The sequence below is a fragment of the Sorex araneus genome, chromosome 11 (assembly GCF_027595985.1).
Source record: "Sorex araneus isolate mSorAra2 chromosome 11, mSorAra2.pri, whole genome shotgun sequence".
Taxonomy (NCBI): Eukaryota; Metazoa; Chordata; class Mammalia; order Eulipotyphla; family Soricidae; genus Sorex; species Sorex araneus.
The window spans coordinates 50,919,191-50,942,707 of NC_073312.1; the positions used below are offsets into that span (position 1 = coordinate 50,919,191).

General features: G+C 36.1%; 1 protein-coding gene across 2 annotated transcripts; it reads right to left on the reverse strand.

The window, feature by feature from the left end:
- Positions 1–1,745: 1,745 nt before the first annotated feature.
- On the reverse strand, positions 1,746–21,610 carry LIPJ (lipase family member J). 2 transcript variants are annotated; one of them, XM_004607497.1, is made up of 9 exons: positions 21,584–21,610; positions 20,797–20,914; positions 12,043–12,241; positions 11,198–11,307; positions 8,912–9,048; positions 8,190–8,336; positions 6,804–6,875; positions 3,275–3,346; positions 1,746–1,979 (listed from the first exon to the last, which is right to left on the reverse strand). In XM_004607497.1, the coding sequence occupies exons 1-9, from the start codon at positions 21,608–21,610 to the stop codon at positions 1,746–1,748; spliced, it is 1,116 nt and encodes a 371-aa protein (XP_004607554.1). The 2 variants fall into 2 exon arrangements, with proteins under 2 accessions (XP_004607554.1, XP_054975402.1); XM_055119427.1 differs by lacking the exon at positions 8,190–8,336.
- Between the last annotated feature and the right edge of the window lie 1,907 nt (positions 21,611–23,517).

A 23,517-nucleotide genomic window follows, 5' to 3' on the forward strand; every position in this document is an offset into this window, starting at 1 on the left:
GGACATAACTTGGTATATTTTATAAGTTTTAATATATATGTATTTTAATGTATCACCACGAGATAGTTACAGACTTACAAACTTCTGTGCTTAAGTTTCAGTCATACAATGATCGAGAACTCATCCCTCCACCAGTGCCCATTCTCCACCACCAATAATCCCAGTATCCCTCCTACACGCTCCCCATCTCCACCCACCCTTGACTCTGTGGCAGGCACATTCCCTTCTTTCTCTCTTTTTGGGTGTTGTGGTTTGCAGTACAGGTATTAAGTGGCCATCACGTTCAGTCTATGGTCTACTTTCAGCACACATATCCCATCCCGAGTGGGCTCTCCAAGGATCCTTTACATGGTGGTCCCTTCTCCATCTGAGCTGCCTTTTCCTCCAGTATGTGAGGCCAGCTTCCAAGCCGTGGGGCAATCCTCCTGGTTCTTATCTCTACTATCCTTGGGTGTTAGTCTACCATTGTTACTTTATATTCCACAAATGAGTGCAATCCTTTATGTCTGTCCCTCTCTTTCTGACTCATTTCACTTAACATGATACTCTTGATGTTGATCCACTACCTGCGGTGTATTCAATTTGCCAAAAACAGTAATGATAGGTTTCATTCCCCTGACCCTAAAAGAGCCTACAACCTTTGGGAAAGACGAGTAAAGAGAGGCTGCTAAAATCTCAGGCTGAGTGTAATAGAGACATTACTGGTGTCCACTCGAGTAAATCGACAAACAAAGGGATGAAAGTGATACAGTGACAGAAATCCCAAACTAGTTATGATAAGCACCTGAAACAAATTCCATATGAATTGCATAAATTATATAATTATTTGCTTTATTTGAAACAGTACCCAAGGATGTATATGTTAATTATCTCCCCCACCCTAGTTTAAGTTATTGGCAAATAATTAAATATAGGTTAATTTCAATAAAGTAACTTTACAATACTTTTTATCTTTAAAAATGAGATCATTTATTGTATTTCCCTGGGAGTTCAGCATAGAATAAATATATATTAATGTATATATTTATTATATTTAAGCATATTGTTAAAATTAATTTCATTTAATTTTCTTAAACTTTAACATGTTTGTATTCTATTAACATTCAAGAACTCTTGAAAAAGATACATATATTTATGTATCTATTCTTAGTATGTTTTTTATTTCAGTAACAAAAGATCTCATTCTACTAGTTTACTAACAAGGTTTAACATATTTGGTAGTGAGCAAAGAGCTGTGTGTTAAAAAAATTGCTGCTCAGCAAGAAATCCACTTCTGTTTCAAAATTCTTTGTTTTAAAACACTCGATTTTGCTTTAAAAATACTGTGAAGAGGCAGTGCAAGGGATCAGATGATTTTTTTGCATGCAGCTAATCTTGTTGGATCCCCGTCACCACATGACCACCCCCAAGAATTGTCAGGTGCAATCCTGAGGCACCTGTTGGGAGTGACCTTGGAGGTCCTCTGAACATCCTAGGGGTGGACTGAATAATTTCTGGCACTGCAGGGTTTTGACAATAATGCATTCTTCGGCCTTGGCATTGAATCACTGGTCAGGTTTGTTCTCCAAGAATCACCTGGAGGAGACCCTGGGCCACTGAGGCACTGCTTAGGAGAATCGCTAAATAAATAATTATTTTGGAAAAATAAGACTTTATTTAAATAACTGGAAACATACATAGTTAGAAAATTAATTGGATTTTAATAGAAATTATAAAGATCCTTCATCACAGAGTACCATAATACTTTAAATATTATTTTCAATAATATTAATAATTTCATGGTAAACTTGATTAAATACATCTAATCCAAACAAAAAGTCTAGATGGTTGTAGGAAGAAATCGTTCTATGGTAAATATGGTATTGAATTTGAGAAAGCAAAATTTGAACATCTTCAGAATCAGCCAACAAGTCATTTCCACCACTCCAAGTTGCAGTCTGAACACTCATTTTTGTTACATTGTAGAATGGAGCAGTTTTCTAAATAAAAGTGATTAAAAATAAGTTTTCACAGGGGATGACACATAGATTCTATTAATTTTTATGTGATAAATATGATAATTTTTAAATAATATGAATCTAGGATAATTATCACTGTGAAAGCAGAGACTATGGAAGAATAGATAATAAATAGAAATGAAATAAAAATCAAAGTTAGAGTTTTACCTAAATCTGAATATTCAAACCTTTCAAAGAGATTATTTAAGTTTTATTCATAAAGCATTGAAGTGTCTTAAACAAACATTTCTGTAATTGTGTAACTTTTTCTTTCCCTTTTTTTTTTTTTTTTGCTTTTTGGGTTACACCCAGTGGTGCTCAGAGGTTACTCCTGGTTCTGCACTTAGGAATTACTCCTGATGGTGCTCGGGGACTATATTATATGGGATGCCAGGTAGGCTGCATGCAAGGCAAATGCCCTACCCGCTGTATTATTGCTCCAGCCCCTGATAAAACTTTAATATTTTTTTTGATCTTTTAAAGGGTGAGTTTTGAATCTTCCAGTGCTCAGGGATTACTCTTGCTTCTGTACTCAGGGATCACTCCTAGAACTGCCTGGGGGAATCATAGCTTTGCTGGAGACTGAGCCAGGGTCATCTGCTGCTTGCAAGACAAATGCCTTATCCCTAAACTATCTCTCTGGCTCAGTTGCTAATGTTTACTAATGATTAATGTTGACAATCAAGGTCAAATCTAATTTTATTGAATTTTACCTTTATATTTTACTTCAGACCTTTTCATGAGCAAACTACATCAGCCATGGAGTTTTGCTGTGGCAGAAAAGTGTGATGAGGAAGTAAAAACTATGAAGTAGGCAGACGAGTTTTAATACATTTTTATTATAATTCCATACATTTTTCAATCTTTAACTTTATAGTTAACTATTTTCCTAGTTATTGCGTGCATTTCTTTTATCTTCCCAGGCATAATTAGGATCAAGAGCTATATTGTACCTTTTATTTCTTATTTAAACAAGTCCAGGATTATTATAAGCATACTGTTATCTTCTAAACACAATATTTATCCTCTTGAAAAATGATTATTCTACTATTTTATAATTTTTCTAGGACTATCCAAGACAATTGCTGTTCAATTACATAAGAAACATGGAAAAGTTAGTTTGGTTGACCATGACTGAAGGGATAAGAGTCAACAGGGTCTTCATCTGCTGGTCCTTCTCATGGTGTTACAATATTCTTGGGTTATAAAGAGGAGCCTTTATCTACACCAAAATCACTTAAGATAACCAAGAGAATAATTTAAACATCTGTGTGTACCTGATTATAATGAATCATATTCTGATCAGGACTTCCCCAGTCATAAGCTTTCAACTGAGTAGAATTTAAAAGCTGAAAGATAAATTAAAACAACTAAATTATTTGTTTATTGTTGTGGTCACAAGTTAGGACACATTGCACATATAATATCTTTGCTGTCGGTCTGCAGATATGTGAAGGTAGATTTCATTGCTCTTCCATACTTTTGGATATAAGAAGACATAAAAGAAGAGAGAGGAATCTACGGAATAGGATTCTATCATCTTTATATAAACTAGGTATCTCTTTTTGGGTTTTTTTTTGGTTTTTTTTTTTTTTTTGCTGGGCTACACCTGGTGATACTCTGGGGTTACTCCTGGCTATGTTCTTAGGAATTAGTCCTGGCCACGCTTGGAGTACTTTACCCACATACAGCCTCTGAGTATCCAAAGGGGGACCTGTGTGCTTGGAGGTAATATCAGAGTACCCAGAAGTCCTTGGCTGCATCAACAGGTCAAGAATTTATGTCCTGGACTAAGACCAAGATGATATTTCACTGTCTGCTTTTGCTTTAAACAACTGTCACTGTCACTGTCATCCCATTGTTCATCGATTTGCTGGAGCGGGCACCAGTAACGTCTCCATTGTGAGACTTGTTACTGTTTTTGGCATATTGAATACACAACGGGTAGCTTGCCAGACTCTGCCATGCCGGTGAGATAGTCTCAGTAGCTTGCCGGGCTCTCTCAGAGTGGCAGAGGAATGGAACCCGGGTTGCCCACGTGCAAGGTGAACGCCCTACCCGCTGCGCTATCACTCCAGCCCATGAATCATGTTGGATTCATTAATGTATCCCAGAAGCCATCCTTTGCTTCATTCCTTAACATTCACAACCTCATAACCATTATTTGTTTTGAGTTTAACTCACTTCAACAACAATGGCCTTTTGGGTGCATATCTTGGAAATACTCCTAACTAAGGAAATATTCTTACAAAGGAAACCTCAACTCCTTTAAATCTCTCAGATGTCACCATTTCATTGACGCATGATCTTGAGTTTAATACTATAACTCACCATGGGGCATACTTAATCTCTTTTCCTTGATTTTTTTCACCTGTAATCACCACTTTTATACTCTCTAAATAATTTAATTATTTGCTGTGCTCATTTGTAAAAAACATCTGCCAGGGTGGGGCGGCTCTCCCTGTCAGCCAACCCCCGGGTTTCGGGGGTCGGTTCTGGGCCACTCGCCCAGCTGGAGCAGCCCAGGACATGGGACAGACGGAGGAGGAAAATGAGGGCCAAGCCAGTTGATTGATCAGTTGCCGTTTATTCCAATCTCCTGTCTCTCTCTCTCAGCTTCTCTCCCGTCTCTGGATCTCCCCCTGGATCTCGCCCCCAACCCACTATTACAGCCTAGTTAAATACCCCCAGCATGAGGGGGTTGGGGCTTACACATAGGTGTGGTCACCATCAATAGGGGTAAAGTTCTTCCCCTCTGGGGATGTTGCTTCTAGGACAGATTCTCTTTCAGCAGAAGGATCAACCCAAGGGCAGAGTCTCATGAGTGTATTTCTCCTCTTCTTGTCCAGCAAACATATAAGCATTCATAATATTAATCATTTTGTATGGACACAATAAGAAATGCATTAAGCTTATAGAATTGCTCTCCTGGGGTCATCTCAATCTCAGACTACAGCACTCAGGCTAGATTTGTCTTTCCTATCCCTAACAGGGTCCTAGTCTCGTCATTACTTTTGTATCATGACAGCATTTGTCCATGATCAAGCTCTTAATTTATAGTTAAGAATTAGGCACTTTGGCCAGACCATCTCGATGCCAGGGATCCATCCCGTCCCTCGTCAGGACCCTGCTTTTGGGGTGCTAGGAGCTGAGGGCAAGTGAGGCTTAAGTGGAGAAAGCAGATGCCCAGGAATAATAATATTTGAAGCCAATTAAATCCCAAGTTACAAAAGCATAATATTGTCTTCTTGGGTCTATACAAAAAGGACATTGCTTTAAAGTAAATTATTCAAAAGACATAAGGAAAGGAGAAAGGCAATATTAACTTATAAATTCAGTGTTCTAGAAAGGTCTGACCTTACAAATTAACAGAGTCTGATTAGGGGAAAAAGCTGATTAACTGTTTTAGGGAAGAGAGCATAGAGAAGTGATTACAGCTAAACAAAGGAATGGGAGTGACCTTGATGGGTGTGACTGGGATAAGCCTAAACTCCTTTTGGCAAGGGGGGAAAGACACAGCAATGTTATCCTACACTCATTGTTAAGTATCTATATATCTGCTCCTATAATCTTAGTTTAAAGGAAACAGGAATATTTATTTTGTTCATAGATATAAGCATAAAACAGGAGAGGGCACATGGATAGTATTTGATAAATATCATTAAAATAAATAACATAAATGCAAAAATTTTGTAGTTTTTCTGGTCTGGCTATCATCAGAAATAAACTAAATATTCTTAAGTACTAGCTATATTCATAAACTTTGACTTTAGAAATAGAGTGTAAACAGTTTAATGAAATTTACTACTGGGTCTCAAAGAGTTCACAATTCAATATAAGACAAAGTGAGAATTGGACATCAAGAAAATTTGTGTTAGTTACATTTATTTTTTTCAGGTGAGCTTTACTTTCTTTAAACTTTGGATATTTACTGTTGTTTTTCTTTAATCTTTACATATGTACATTGAGGTAACATTGATTCACAACACTGTACATGCTTGAGAAATATATTTTCACTCCTCACTTTGAATCTTTGTGCAAGTTAAGTGATAAACTTGGCTTAACTGATACTCCGGTTAGGAGCTGAAGAGCTAGTACAGTTGGTAGGGCACTGCACTTGCACGCAGTCAACCCAGGTTTGATCTTTGACATCTCAGATGCCTCGTCAAGCATGTCCAGGGGAAATTCCTGAGTGTATAGCTAGGAGTAACCCCAGAGTACCCCTGGGTGTGACCCAAAACAAAACCAAACCAAAAGAGATACCTATTTATTGTTCCAAATTACATGTTCTCATTTGAAACTAGCACTGTAGCACTGTTGTCCCATTGTTCATTGATTTGCTCGAGCAGCCACCAGTAACGTCTCCATTGTGAGACTTATTGTTATTGTTTTTGGCATATCAAATACACCATGGGGAGCTTGCCAGGCTCTGCCATGCAGGCGTGATACTCTTGGTAGCTTGCTGGGCTCTCCAAGAGGGACGGAGGAATCAAACCCCAGTCGGCCATGTGCAAGGCAAATAAATGCCCTACCTGCCGTGCTATCACTCCACACATAATAATTATCAAACACATTAATAATTAAACACTTATAATAATATAACAAATAATTTTATTTCTCTGATAATTTCTTAGGGTATTTAATTATGATTATAATGTTCACACATTTTAAAATTAAAAATGTTACATATACAACAAATATGCTACAATTTCATATTTACCATTCTGGGGCATGATCCCTAGAATGATGAGATAAATTATGAAATTTTAGGTACAACTATGTTGAAAGGCACTTTAAAAGTTATACCTGACTCCAGTGGAGAATATTTTGAACAGACGTTCCTCCTGGGTTTTGGGTCATATATACGTCCATTCGACTCTGGGTTTAAAAATAATTTGTACAATTTCTATTACCTTTGATATCTATTTGTCCTGATATATATTTAATATTTATATATAACTTTTTAATTCGTTCAGGGTTCAGAATTAATGAATTAATGAACAATTTGAGGCTCTTCCTCTTCCTGGAGTGAGCAGATATCAGTGGGCTGCACTAGCTCGCGACAGGGACAAATGGAGACGTTACTGGCGCCCGCTCGAGCAAATCGAAGATCAACAGGACTACAAGTGATACAAGTGAACTTTTAAATAAATTAAGGTTTAATAATTTTTAATTAGAAATAAAATATTTAAATACCCAAATGATATATCAATGTACTTATTAAACACACATTTTTGCATTAACGTAGAAATTATTGTTTAATTTCTAAATAGTGTGTTCTATCACCTCATACTGAAGAAAAAGTGAGAGTACATATATACACAACTACGTCTTTGAAAGCATGAAAAATCTGATGAGAGAAACTGCCATGATAAAACATACTTGATTAACACAGAAGTAAAAAATGAGTAATGAACAGAAGCAGGAGACAACTAAAAAAACACAGCAGCATGATAGTCATTAATCTAATAAAAATGATCAGTAATATATAAAATCACTATATCACTGTCATCCCTTTGTTCATTGATTTGCTCAAGTGGGCGCCAGTAACGTCTCCATTCATCCCAGCCCTGAGGTTTTAGCAGCCTCTCCTTACTCGTCCTTCCAAATGGTGCCATATTGGAGGCTCTTCAGGGTCAGGAGAAAGGGACCCATTATTGTTACTGTATTTGGCATATCGAATACACCATGGGGATGAAAAGATGAAATGTTGCCTTATGCAAAGACAGAAGAAATTCTAGGAAGTAATGCTTAGCAAAATTACTTAGAAAGGAGGAAGACAAATAATGGATAATTTATATGTGGGATATAAAGAACCAAAGCAAGTGAATAGAATAAGAAAATAAAGAGAAATCCTTGATCTTTGAGTGCAGACCTGAGTTTATCAGAGTGGGAGGGGATGAAAGAAGGGAGAGAGTTTAATTTTACATAGTCAGGTGATTCGGGTTCTTTGGTGGTAGTTGTGGATGGTCACATATGTTTTGAAAGTTGTTTTTGTATCCCTAAAATATAAGAACCTTATAAACCAAAGTTATTCAAAAACAAGCTTATTTTAAAATCCAGAAAATTAAGTTTTGAAAAAAGATCGAAATATAAGTAGTTTTAATATACTTCAGCTTCCAAAAGTAGCAAAATTAAATTCAATTTGTTTCTAAACTGGCAAAATAAATTTCAAATAAAACTTATTCTCACCATATTTAAGTTGTTTGTATGATTTCCAGTCATCATAAACAAAATATTACGGCACATTCCGCCAAAAATCTTTAGTGGACATAAGGTCGAACCAAGAAATCTTTTAAATGGACTGTTAGGCAAAAACTCTTTCTTGTGAGAAATACCCTGTAAAATAAATTTATATCATATCTATATTTAGAAGATCAAAAATCATTATTGAGCTCACTATGTTCAAAACCAAATGCAATATCATAATAGTTTAAAACATTTAAATTGCACACAAAACTTGAAGTAAGATATAGGATGACTTGTTTATTGGGTTTGCTCTCCACACTGAGATATTTGAGGCTATCATGAGCATATGTTATTTCTTTTAGAAACAAATAGAGAATCTATTGTAAAAATTTTAAATTTAATTTATGCATGATGCTGTCTGAATACAGTCAAAACACTGTTTTTAACTTAAAATAATTTATTAAAGTAACATTGCATTTTAGTACTATATAGGTTCAGATATTAATAGTTATACATCCCATACATATATATAATATTGTTTTGCCATTAAAAGTCCAAATCCAAAGACAAAAGTTCAATTCCATTTTTTTACCGTATAATTTAGTTTGCTAACTAGATTTACTCTTCTCTTTCCTCTGATAGTTACTAGTTTGAGTGTATTCTATTTTTAAACCACAGTATAATTCTACTTGGAGTTATCTATCATATAAAATAAAATAACATACCATGATGAGTGTCTTCAACTTGTATGCAGTTTTAACTATTGGGAGTTTTATGTGTTTAATGGAAAAAACTGGTGCCAAGGCAAAAAAAACTTTGATTTTTTCAGCAATCTTTGGCATTGTTGAAAATGTTATAAAAGCTGAAAGAAAACGAAGGTGAAAATTAACTATTTTAACGCAATTACTAGCATGTGAAAAATAACACCATGGTTAATAAAAGTTCAACGGGCTCTGAAAAATTATTCATTTGTTTTTACTCATTCACTTATCAAACATAACCCAATTTTATTGATAATCTGGTCTGTATGAGACATGCATATTTGTTTTGGGTTTGTTTTGTTCTAGGATGATCAGTGGTACTCAAGGCTTATTCCTGGCTTTATGCTCAGAAGTGACCCCAAGTGGTTCTCTGAAGAGGGATCTAAGTGGGGACAGTAACAAGCAAGGCAAGCACCATACAGTATCTCACTGGCCCCTGATACATACATATCAATTACAATATAAAGATGATTGCTTGTATTTAAAACAAATGTATATAGCTAGAGAAAAAATACAGCTGATACGGCACTTGCTTTGCACATGCTGACCAAGTTTGATCCCTGGCACTATATATGGTCACTTGAGCACTCCCAGTAGTTATCCCTGGTAACAGAGCCAGGAGTAAGCCCTGAGTGTCACCTGATATGGCCTCCCAAACAAACAAACAAACAACAAACAATGTATAGACTATGAATGATAATAATTGAGCAACAAATCAGTTTGATAATACAGTAGATTAAAAAACTAAAAGCAATGTTCAACATTCATATTACTGGCAACATAAAAATGAGGCGAGTGAACATTTTTTAGAGGTGAATTTTAATCTTTAGGTAAAAATTCAAGAAATTGAAGCTGCTTTTTATAAATTCTAGCATATTTTAAAGCTACTCTTAGCCTCAAATAGAAAATATTAAATATTAGGTTATATCTTATGGATAGTTGGTAGTCATTTATATAACAAATGGTAAAATTCACCTTTTTGACATCTTAATAAATTTCTTTTACACACACATCTCCTTCATTTTGGTTCCTATTATAAAATGGCCTGTTCTGCCTTTCACAGTAGAAACAAGTTTGAGAACTTATGAAACACTTTGGAACTTTATTCCTTCAGAGAATTTTTTACATTAGAGGCATTTTTGTTATGTGAATTAGAAAAGAAAAAGAAATGTTCTTTTTAAGTCTTCAAATATAGTTGGCTTTCCTCATTTTGTGTGGCTTTAAATTTAATCCACCCAAAAGGCAAAAACATATGTAACATTTCCAAGCCTCTTGCTTATAAGCCCTGTTGTATTTTTAAAAAGAAAAATAATTATGAACATCATATTTGTATAATGAATGACAGCAATAATTTTGCTTTGCTTTTAAGATGGATATCCATGTCTGTCTCTTTCTTTCTGACTCATTTCACTCAGCATGATACTTTCCATGTTGATCCACTTATATGCAAATTTCATGACTTCATGTTTTCTGACAGCTACATAGTATTCCATAGAAAGATCGCACTCATATGTGGAATATAAAGTAGCTGAGAGGTACAAGCTTACAATGTTGTGATTCCTGGCAGACATTTCACTAGACTTAGTTACTAAAATACAGAAATCCAAAACTATGCTGCTGCTAGTGCGGCCTCCTGACCGCATATCTCTTCATTCTCAGCAATGGAAAACAAATTACGAAATGCTTTCTTTTCAGCAGATCGACTTTAGGGGGGAGAAACTCCAAATCAATAATAGTGAATTTTCTTGTTTAAATATTGAATGTAATCAAAGTAAAGTGAAAGTAAAGTGAAATTTACCAGTTACACATGCGGGGTGGGGGGCTGGGGAGGTGGAGGGAAGGGGGGAGGTATATCGTGATTCTTGGTGGTGGAATATGTGCACTGGTGAAGGGATGGGTGTTTGAGCATTGTATAACTGAGACTTTAACCTGAAAGCTTTGTAACTTTCCACATGGTGAATTAATAAAAGAATTAAAAAAAAAGATGGATATCCAACTATTTTGCATTGGGGGAAAATGAAACAACAACCTGTTTTACAATCAACACTTAGTAACTAGAAATGAGTGTCTAATAAAAAATGTAAGCCTCCAAGACTGCTATACTGTGTCTCAATTTTGCTATGTGGAATCAAAAGGCTCTTACCTGTTGGTATTGTCCAGAAATGTACCCACAACTCAATAAATATGTCTACAAATTTTAAAAAAACTTTAAAAATAATTGAGGGATATTAGCAATTTTTTTAAACATACCAATAGTTGTGCCCTGCGAATGGCCTATATAAAATATTTCTTCTTGCTTTGTGTGGTTCACAATGAAATTAATGGAGGCTGGAAGGTCATATTTAGCCATCTCATCAAAACTACGAAAGGAAAATAAAAAATTATTTTCTACTAATGTAATATTTATATTTGAAGATGATGAGTAGAAAAGTAAAGTAATTTTTAACCTTCATTGAGTATTATCAAGTTCTGTAGTATAATGTCCCAATGGAATAAAGATTTATGTATCACTGTGTCACTGTCATCCCATTGTTCATCGAGTTACTCAAGCGGGTGCCAGTAACTCTTCATTTGTCCCAGCCCTGAGATTTTAGCAGCCTCTCCTTACTCATTTTTCCCAACAATTGGAAGCTCTCTTCAGGGTCAGGGGAATGAGACCTGTTTTTGTTACTGTATTTGGCATATCGAATACGCCACAAGGAGCTTGCCAAGCTGTTCTCTGCGGGCAAGTTACTCCCGGTAGCTTGCCAGCTCTCCTCATAAAATATATATATTTTTATGAGGGAACAAAATTATAAGGAAATAAATTAGCCACTTTAGTTTTATAAAGAGGGCATTTATATATTCTAAAAAATGAAAGGAAAACTGGATTACAGGGTGAAAGAAGAGTTCAGGCAAGGGTGGGGATTAGTCAGTAAGCATACTACTAAGAAATAAATGAGCTTTAAACTAAGCAAGCTCTCATAAATACCAGACCAATATTTATATAAATTTGATAGTGTATTGAAAACAACGAGGAGAGAAAAGATCATTTTGTTTTATTTAATTCACAATGATAAAATAAATACTTTCAAAATACTTGATGTTATTTGTACCTGAAAGCCCAGAAGTCTTCAGAATTTGTTTTTAGGTACAAGTGTTTCCTAGACCAGGTAGTTCCTCTGCTATTACCCATCCATACATCATAACCAGCATCTGCCAGAATAAAGCCCAGGCTGTTGTTGGGTAAATTAGAAATCCAGCTGCTGGCAGATGTAAACAACCCATGTTGCAAGTACACAACAAGTCTCTCAGCTGGGGAGAAATAAACAAAGTAGGTAAAAATCTTATCTAAAGTACAAACTTTTAATACATGACAATTCAGAGACTTTGAAGAATTGCATAAATGGGATAAATTATTAATGCTTGATCCCACTACATATCAGAGTTGGTTAATGTATAGACTCATGGGTGGATTTTTTCCAAATGACCAAGTACGTAATAGGTCACAGTCACTTCTACTTCACATGTAAATGTGTAAAGTTGTAGATTACTTAAATGTCTAATAGTATTTTAGGCACAGACAACTTTTAAGTAACATACAGGATAAAACATCCTTTAGATGATTTTCCCATTTTTAAAATTGTATAAAATAATTGTGTAACCATATTTTCCTCAGCCATATTCATGTCAATCACTTTAGTCATCTCATGGAATTTCCAGTCTTAGTCTTTACTCCAATAATTTTGAGAATGATTATATAAGGTGTGCCCAGAACTGTTTTAAGCTCCAAGTTGCCATTCACATGTAATTCATATATTGTCATCTACTGTAATGATCCTGATGAAACTCTGCACAGAACCCATTAACTAGGCTGATAATCCTATTCTTTTGTTGTTGTGTTAGTTGCCAACTATATACAATTTTCTTTTGTCAGAGGAAGTTATTAGCTTTCTTGGCTAAATGATGGCTCTCACTCTGGCGGAGGAGGAAGAGAGCCTTTTCTTTGACCATCTTACACAAAACACAAAAGACTGACTTCCAGGATTCAAACTTGGATCAACCCTGATGTACTTTATGTCCTTTGTCTCTGTAAAGGACCAGGCTAAAATTCAATCTCTAGACAACATAGCTTAACTCCTTTCCACTGCCTTTTCCATGAGATTCTCAGTAAATCATGTGCACTCAAATACCTGTCAAAGTCTCTACTTCTAGGTAACTTAGCCTAAGAAATACTACTAAAAATGATGAAAGCAGCAGACAATTTGGAAGTTGGATTTCTGCTGGTTTGCTGACAATGGCCCTATCATTGGTGATAGTGTTATAGTGGGCACAGGCACTCGGGTCCTTATCCTCAGGAAGTCAAGATTGAAAACGAGGGCTTGGATGTCAAATGGTAGAATTCAGAAAAAAAATCTTTATTGAAGAGAAGGAAAAGAATGGGAAATAATGCAGGAAGCTCCAAGATTTGAGGAGGGGTCTCTTGAAGAAGGATTTCAGAGAAAGGCAGAAACCTTTCCCCTGTTCTATATTTTAAACAAAGAGTGCATGTGAGTAGATAAGCATTTCTGAGTCATTGAAACAGTGGAGAGGATGATTGAGTGATTATTTTCTGATGTCTAGTCAACTAGATTATCTGGCAGGTTCTAGGTATTCAGGTCATCAGGACATTCTTGTGACGTTCCATACTTACAAGTCCCTATCTTTAGGTCTTGTTCCTAATGCCTTTCCTGTTCCCAGGCTGGCTGGCTTGTACAGTATCTCTGATGGCAAAAGTTTCAGAGAAAATATAAGTGTGTCTAGGGAATGCCTATGGTGTTTTAAATAGAAAACAAGATACCCAGAGAAATCAATCATCAATTCAAATTACAGAATTTAAACACTTCAGTTCCTATTGCTCAGGGATAAATATAGGTGAACATCACGAACTCTAAGAAGAGTAAAACTTCAGGGAGGTTGAATTCCCTGCACTGAAGCATTACATATTCAGAGTCTGAGAAGGCTGTAGGACTCTGGTTAAATTCTAACATTTGATTGAAGAAACATGATCTTTACCTCTGGCTAAATTCTAGGATGACTTGACTGAAGAAGAGTTATGAACTCTAAAAAGAGTTTTGTTTTGTTTTTTTTTTAACTCTAGGAACCACAGAAGTGGCCTAATTTATGAGTATGTAACAGAAGGAACTTGAGAGAGTATTTCTAGGAAAGGTCTTGAGAGTAGGAAAACATTGATGGGTGAGTTAGGCAGAAATTTAAGAGTATCAGTTATGACACTAGGATCAATTCCAATAGCTTTGCTTCACTAACAACCATCTTTCTAGAATCCTGGAAAAGCTTTGCCTTGATTGATAAGATCTACTGAAGTGGAAAACAAGTGGATCAAGATTTCTTTTACTAAGTCTGTGGGCCTTTTTCTTAGTGATGGTGAGTTGCTTTCTTCACCATTTCCTTTTTTTCAGTATAACTGCCTCCAGATAAATGGGATTTCTTTGGGATGTCAGAATTCTTTTCTAAGGTAAGGATAGTCTTCAGACAATGACTGTATGAAGCAAAAATCTCTCTAAATTCAAGGTTAGAGCACCTCTATGTTTCAATTCTCGGATTCAAAAGTCCTCTAGATTATATTTCTAATAAATTCTGGCCTTCTTTAATTCCTTCCCACCCTGTCTTGACTTCCACTTAACTTTCTCTTGCAAGTGGTCCACAATAAATCTGTCTCTGACTCTGCTTCTAAGGAACTCTTAAGGCACTTGTCTTTAAAAATTATCAGAAAGCCCTTTAGTATAGTATTTGCAAAATTAGATTACACCCTCAAGAATGATTTGTAATTGTGTTAAATCTATGTTAACGTTTCTCTTCTAACAGATATGACCTTTACAAGGATCCAACATTACATTGATTAAAATTATTTCAACTTAATGTTTTTGCTGAAGTTTTGCCCTAGTGTTTAAAATAAGAATGTGAGAGAATGTAAAATAATGTAAGAAAAACTCTTACTTAAAAAAAATTGTCAGGGAGAAAATATAGGAGAAAAATAACGTCACTGTTTTCCCTATAGACCATTAGAAGATAAGCAGAAATTACCTGTTACATATTCGACTAGTAAGTGGCACGTTTAGGATTTTAACCAAAAGGACAAATTCTATGCATTTTACACTATACTCTGTTGATTCTAAAGTGTCTGTTGTGGGATGGAATAAAGAAAGAGTAGTGAGACTGCTACAATCTGATCTCTTTTGCTCTTACTATAGGAAAGAACCATGAAGACAGAACATTTGCAGGTCATTCTTTAAATCTACAGAATAAAGTCACTGCGCTTTGGAGCATTTTAAACTCATCACCCTATTTATCAAAGCAATTCTAGAGAACTGACACAGATGAGTAAATTGAGTCACAAAAATAACAATAAAGGGAATAACTTATCTTCCACCATACATTTTTTTTTGTAGGGGGGGTCAGCTCACACCTGGTAGTGCTAAGGGGCTTCCATTGGCTCTGTGCTTTGGGGGTCATTTCTAGAAGCATTCAGAGGACAGTATGTGGTATGGTACTTGGGCTTGACTGCGTGCAAGTGTTTTAACCATTAACCCTTTTATTATCTCTCCAGACCTTCTATCACATTTTAAAAAATTTGTTTAGGCCACACCCAGCAGTGCTCAGGGAACCCCCTGAGCATTAAGGGATCACTCCTGAGTGAACTTTAGAACCATAGCAGGTTCCTGGAATCAACCCCTGCTTGGCTGCATGCTAGGCAAATGCCCTACCTACTGTACTATCTCTCCAGTTCTACTTTAAAACCATTAGTGGAACTGAAGAAATAGCTCAATATAAACTGAGCACATGAAAAATGTGCTTTGAATTTGGGAAGCCTGGATTATATTCTTGACATCACATGGTTCCTCAATAACCATTATGAGCATAGATCAGGAAGAGGCCCTGAAGCACTACTGGGTATGACCATCCAAAAAATAAAGATACAAATACAAATCAAATATATTTTTATAAAAAACTGTGAACAGGAAGCTAGTGTAAAATTAGGCTCTTTTAAAAATATTTTTAAGTTGTGATATTATGATTAACAAATATATTGATATTGTTTTGGTGATATATATTACAGCACCACATTTACCATCAGAATTTTCAATATCTGTACACAACTGTCCCTTTTTGTCAACATTTCACCTTCACCTGTCAGACTCAGTTCTGTAGAGTGAATCTAAGAGTTTTTTCATTAGTCATTGGCAATTTTCTTGAATTTTCTTTTATAATCCACATAAGATTGAGATTAACTTCTCTTCTTCTGACTAACTTTACTAAATATGACCCCCTCTGGTTTCACCCAAGTTGTAGCAAAAAGCAAATTTTTAATCCTTTGTTATAGCTGAGTAGCATTCATCATTTGTATATCACACTGTCATCCCGTTGCTCATCGATTTGTTCGAGTGGGCACCAGTAACGTCTCTCATTGAGAGACTTATTGTTACTGTTTTTGGCATATCCAATATGCACGGGTAGTTTGCCAGGCTCTGCCGCACGGGCTCGATACTCTCAGTAGCTTGCCGGGCTCTCCGAGAGGGGCGGAGGAATTGAACTCGGGTCGGCCTTGTGAAAGGCGAACGCCCTACCGCTGTGCTATCACTCCAGCCCATCATTTGTATATATGTAACATAAATATATTTATAGCACCGTATCATTGTGGTCCCATTTCTTATCTACTTGTTCGAGCGGGCACCAGTAACGTCTCCATTGTGAGACTTGTTTTTACTGTTTTTGGCATATCAAATATGCCACAGGTAGCTTGCCAGGCTGTGCAGTGTGGGCGGGATACTCTTGGTAGCTCACCGGGTTCTCCAAGAAGGACAGAGGAATCAAACCCAGGTTGGTCGCGTGCAAGGCAAACGCCTTACCCACTGTGCTATTGCTTCGGTCCCTGATTTTAGAAATCAAAACAAAAACCCTGAACTATTTGTGAACATTTATTTATTTTCTTTTCGGATCACACCTGGCGATGCACAGGGGTCACTCCTGGCTCTAAACTCAGGAGTTACCCCTGGCAGTGCTCAGGGGACCATACGGGGTGCTGGGAATCGAACCCGGCTCAGTTGCATGCAAGGCAAACGCCCTACTTGCTGTGCTATCACTCCAGCAAGTTGTGAACATTTAAACATTAAAAAAATTCCCAAACTGACATGTCTCCCTATGTGAAACAACCAGCAGATGCTATGCTGGCGTTTGCTCTCTTCAGGTGAAGGATCTGATCTCCAGGGACCTCCAATCTTTTCATCACTTTAGACAAGGTTGGTTTTACAACTTATTCCAATTTGGCCCCATAAATATTTACACCAGCAATCCTAGCTTCACTCATTTTCAGGAGAGCCAATGAGGCAAGTATTTTCAGAAGTCTAACCTTAAAAACTGTGATATAATGTCAACACCAAAATCAAAAGCTGAGACTGACCCAAATAAAAAGCTGACACTATGTTTCTTAAATGTAATAGTTAAAAAAGTTAATACTTAAATTCAAAGAATAATATATGTGTATGTGTATATAAACCCACTATGTATCCATACATATTAATATACATCTGCATTACACATATTCATATTTCATTGTGTACATTGTTTCATTATCCTCTTATCTGTTGTTGGCCACTTAGGTTGCTTATGGAACTTGGCTGTTAGAAATAGTGATAAAATGAACTTGGCTGTTAGAAATAGTGATACAATGGATAATGAATGACTGTTTTTAAAAATATGTCAAGGTATAGAATCATTGGGTCATGTGGTAATTCAATTTCTAATTTTTTATAAGTACTCATATTATTTTTCATAGAGACTGAACCGGACTCATACAGACTTTGCCTTGCACTCCACAGACCCGAGTTTGATTTCTCCACCCCTCTCAGAGAGCCCAGCAAGCTACCGAGAGTATTTTGCCCACACAGCAGAGCCTGGGAAGCTACCCGTGGCGTATTCAATATGCCAAAAACAGTAACAAGTCTCACAATGGTGAGACTTCTTGTTACTGGTGCCCGCTTGAGCAAATTGATGAACAATGAGGTGACAGTGATACAGATACAGATACTGAGCCAGTTTACATTCTCATCAATGGTTAATGAGGCTTTTGTTTTGTTTTGTTTTTTAACACTCATCAGCACTGGATTCTGGACTTTTAAAAATAGGTCATTTTCCAGCTACAGCAAAAAAATGGGCTTAGACTTCCACCTATCACCATGTACAAAAGTCAGATCAAAATGGATTAAAGACCTCAACATCAGACCAGAATCCCTAAGGTACATTGAAGACAAGGTCGGCAAAACCCTCCACGACATTGAAGCCAAAGGTATCTTCAAAGCTGACACGCCACTGGCCAAGCAAGTGAAAACAGAGATAAATAAATGGGACTATCTCAAACTAAGAAGCTTCTGCACCTCAAGAGAAACAGTGACCAAAGTACAAAGACAATCTACAGAATGGGAAAGGATATTTATGCAGTACCCATCCGATAAAGGGTTGATAACAAGGATATACAATGCACTAGTTGAACTCCACAAGAAGAAAACTGCCAACCTGATCAAAAAATGGGGTGATGAAATGAACAGAAACTTTCCCAAAGAAGAAATCCAAATGGCTCAGAGGCACATGAGAAAATGTTCAACATCACTAACCATCAGGGAGATGCAGATCAAAACAACCATGAGATATCATCTCACACCACAGAGACTGGCCCACATCCCAAAAAACAAAAACAACCGGTGTTGGCTTGGATGCGGGGAGAAAGGGACTCTTCTTCACTGCTGGTGGGAATGCCCACTGGTTCAGCCCTTTTGGAAAACAATATGGACGATTCTCAAAAAATTAGAAATTGAGCTTCCATTTGACCCAGCAATACCACTCCTGGGAATATATCCCGGAGAGGCAAAAAGGTATAGTAGAGATGGCATCTGTATTTCTATGTTCATTGCAGCACTGTTTATAATAGCCAGAATCTGGAAAAAAACAGAGTGCCCCAAAACAGATGACTGGTTAAAGAAACTCTGGTACATCTACTCAATGGAATACTATGTAGCTGTCAGAAAACATGAAGTCATGAAATTTGCATATAAATGGATCAACATGGAAAGTATCATGTTGAGTGAAATGAGTCAGAAAGAAAGAGACAGACATAGAAAGATTGCACTCATATGTGGAATATAATGTAACTGAGAAGTACAAGTTGGCAATGATGCAACTTCTGGCAGATATCTCTCTGGACTCAGTTACTAAAATACTAAAATACAGAAACCCCAAACCAAGAGGCCACTAAGTGTGGTCACTCGACCTCATACCTCTTCATTCTCAGCAATGGAAAACAAATTATCTAATGCTTCCTTTTCAGCAGGTCCGACTTTAGGGGAGAGACTCTCCAAACAATAATAGTGAGTTTTGTTGAAATATTGAATGCAATCAAAGTGAAAGTAAAGTGAAATTTATTAGTTACACAGGCGGGGGGGGGGCTAAGGGTAGGGGGGGCTAGGGGCGTGGGGGGGGCTAGGGGTATGGGGTGCGGGGTGGAGCTATACTGGGATTCTTGGTGGTGGAATATGTGCACTGGTGAAGGGATGGGTGTTCAAGCATTGTATAACTGAGACTTAAACCTGGAAATTTTGTAACTTTCCACATGGTGACTCAATAAAAAAAAAAAATCGGTCATTTTCACCAGAGTAAGGTGATATAAGATTGTTATTTTGATTTGCATTTCCCTGATAATCACTTACAAAATAAATAGTTTCTTATCTGCTTTCCATCTGTCTTTGAGGAAGTATCTATACTCAGCTCCTCTCCTACTACTCTCTTTCGTTGTTGTTGTAGAGTTTTATTTTAGGGATTTATATATCTTAGATGGGCTGGAGCGATAGCACAGAGAATAGGGAGTTTGCCTTGCATGTGGCTGACTTAGGTTCGATTCCTCTGTCCCTCTTGGAGAGTTTGGCAAACTACCGAAAGTACCCCGCCCACATGGCAGAGCCTGGCAAGCTACCCATGGTGTATTCTATATGCCAAAAACAGTAACAAGTATCACAATGAGATGTTACTGGTGCCCGCTCAAGCAAATCTACGAACAACTGGACAACAGTGCTCCATATATCTTAGATATTAGTACTTTGTCAGATGTATGGTGTGCCTTTTAATTTTAGTTGTGATGTTTTGCAATGAAGAAACTTTTTATTTTGATAGAGTTCTATCAGTGTTGTTTTGCTCATATTTTCATTGTCAATAAAGTGTCTTTTTCAATGTAGTATAATTGAAGACATCTATGAATTAAGGCAATTAAACATCTCTGCAATGTGAGAAGTTAATTTTTCTTTTTTTTATCTTCCAATATTTATTTTGCTAAAAACATTGCATCATTGTATTGTATTCATGTCATATAATATACGAATATGTTGTATATTCGTATATTATATGACATACTTTTAAAAAATTTTTTTTATTTTTAATTAGTGAATCACCGTGAGGGTACGGTTACAGATTTATACATTTTTGTGCTCATGTTTCCCCCATACAAAGTTCGAGATCCTTTCCCTTCACCAGTGCCCATTCTCCACCACCAGTAAACCCAGCATCCCTCCCACACTCCCCAGTCCCGTCTCCCCCCACCCCAAACTGCCACTATGGCAGGGTATTCCCTTTCGTTCTCTCTCTCTGATTAGGTGTTGTAGTTTGCAATAAAGGTATTGAGCAGCCATTATGTTTAGTCTCTAGTCTACAGAGAAGTTAATTTTTCAATTAATTTAAAACCCCTTATCTTAAATTTGATAAAAATAAATACAAAAATTAAGAATTTCTATTCCTCTCACATCACCAATTTATATTGGATTAAATATTACCTGAATTGTTACTATTGTTTTTCCCATAAGGAATTCTATAAAGGCCAAGGACATAGCCATCTTCAGTTACAACATCATACTTTTCATCTGGGTAGCCCCAGTAAGAAATAATTTGACTCTAAGGAAAAAAATAAATAGTTAAATTTGTTTGCTAGGCAATTAAATTTCTTGTCATTTGTAATCTATTTTGTATTCTCAAGCTTAGTTTCACTAATCTATTAGTTTCACTAATTCATTCATAATAAATACTTATATGTAATAATAGAATATCTATTGAATATCAATCTAATATGCTAGGTATTGACAGATTGAAAAAAAAACCAACCAAACAAAATCACTTTCTTCAAGAAAATATTTCATTAATTCACCATCAAATTTTTCTGGCTATTGATCACTCATACATTCACATCTTAATTAAATGTGGGTATATTCATGTGCTTGCATATATTTGCATATATAGTGAATCTTATATCTGAAATATATACAAACGTGTATAAAGAGTGAGAACTTATAGGCTCTCTATTGAGACATGAATATCATGACATGAATGCTACAGAGAGTAAGACTAACTGAAGGAGATACATTGTACTGTAGAATAGTAGCTGGGGAATATTAGTTTGACCCATATAAAAATATATGAATGTATAAATATAATGACACTGTTTCTATTTTTAAAATTGTTTTTCTTTTTTTCCCATCCCATGTATCCAATTTTATAGTTCAAAAATTTAAGAGAATCGTTCATTGTTATTGTAAGCAGTTTAACCTTTATTTCTGGGTAACTTACAATGTTCATTTTTGCTTCAGGATTCATTGGTCTATGCTTTTGTGAGACACCATGTGTAGTTCTAAAAGTTAGGATGAAAGCCATCATTTTGAGAAGGCACCACATTTGATATCTACATATAAAAGAGAGTTGTTAGTATTAAGATTTCAAGGGCCTGATAGATAGTAAAGGCCAAACCTGATTTTATTCCCAGTATCATGCATGGTTCCCCTGAGCACTGCCAAAAGTGATCCCTGAGCACAGAGCCAGGAGTAATTTTGAACATTGCTGGATATGACTCCAAAATAGCATTTGACTGCTTAATTCTGAAATTCATTGTCCATTTTTAGATGATAAAACTGAGTATTTGAAAATAACAATTTGTCTAACTGTATGCAGTATATGATTGGTGGTCAAGATTTATATATTTAGGGCTGTTTTATTCTAAAATCAATGTTTTTGTTACAGTTGTACTTTGTAGCACAAATTCCTTGTAATAAAATATTCATAACATAAAATTTACTATGTGACCATTATAACTGCTGTACTATACAATGCAATGTATGCATCATCTCCATCTCTTTCCAGATCTTTGAATTTTTTATGCATTAAATTATTCTCTCTGAAGTCCTTGGTAAGCACCATTCTACTTTGTCTATATGAATTTCACTATTCTAAGAAATTTGTTAAGTGCAAGTGGAGATTTGTCCTTTCTGATTTGCTTATTTCACTTAATCTGATGTTTTCAACATTCATCTATGTTGTAACGTGTGTGAATATTTCCTTTTATATCATAGATGTATATGCCCACATTTTTTCGTTATTCATCTTTTGGTGTATAGTTGGGTTACTTTCATTTTTGTGAATAATATTGATGTGGAAGGAACCTAAGGGTAAAATAAACTATGGGTCAATTAAAAGTGACCTAAAAAGCTAACTTTAACAATACCCAAGTCTCACTTTTCAAAAAAGAGTTGGGATGGGAAAAAATCTTCAGTATTCATCTAAGACCAAGCAACAATATTTAAATACAAATACATCAAAAAACAAATAGAAAAGAAAAAATTACCTTCTCAGAGTGAGAAGTTAGTGTCAAAATATTAAATTTTATAGTCAGAAATTGACCCCTACAGTATGGTAGGTGATTTATCTAAAAGAAATTAATAGGAAGGGCTGGAGCGATCGTACACGGGGAAGGTGTTTGCCTTGCAGCGGCGGATCTGGGTTTGATCCTAAGCATCCCATATGCTCCCTTGAGCGATACCAGGAGTGATTCCTGAACCCAGAGCCAGGAGTAACCCGTGAGCATAGCTGGGTATGATCCAAAAATCCAAAACAAAACAAAAAAACAAAAGCAAAAAATTTAGTAGAAGATTGAGCAGCAGATTAATAGCAGCTGATAAAGGAGAGAGAGAAAAACAGACGCTTGAAAATAGTATGAAAATAAATGTATGCATACCACAGAATTATGGAGTGAGTTCAAGAGGATCGGTATAAAAATTTTCAGAGTTCCTGAAGAACGGGAAGGCTATTTTTGTTGTTGTTGTTGTATAATGTTTTATTGGTTATATCACTGTATCACTGTCAGCCGTTGCTCATCGATTTGCTCGAGTGGGCACCAGTAACGTCTTCATTGTGAGACTTGTTATTACTGCTTTTAGCATATTGAATACGCCATAGGGAGCCTGCCAGGCTCTGCCATGTGGGCAAGATACTCTTGGTAGCTTGCCGGGCTCTCTGAGAGAGGTGGAGGAATTGAACCCAGGTTGGCCGCATGCAAGGCAAACACCCTACCCGCTGTGCTATCGCGCTGGCCCATTGGTTATATAATTTTACTTTTTTATTTAAAATTTTTTATACTATAAAGTAGCTCACAGTATTTGATCAGGAAGGCTAATTTAACAAAGAAGAATAGTTTTAAAAAATCATAGATAAGAACTTCCTAGAGTTGAGAA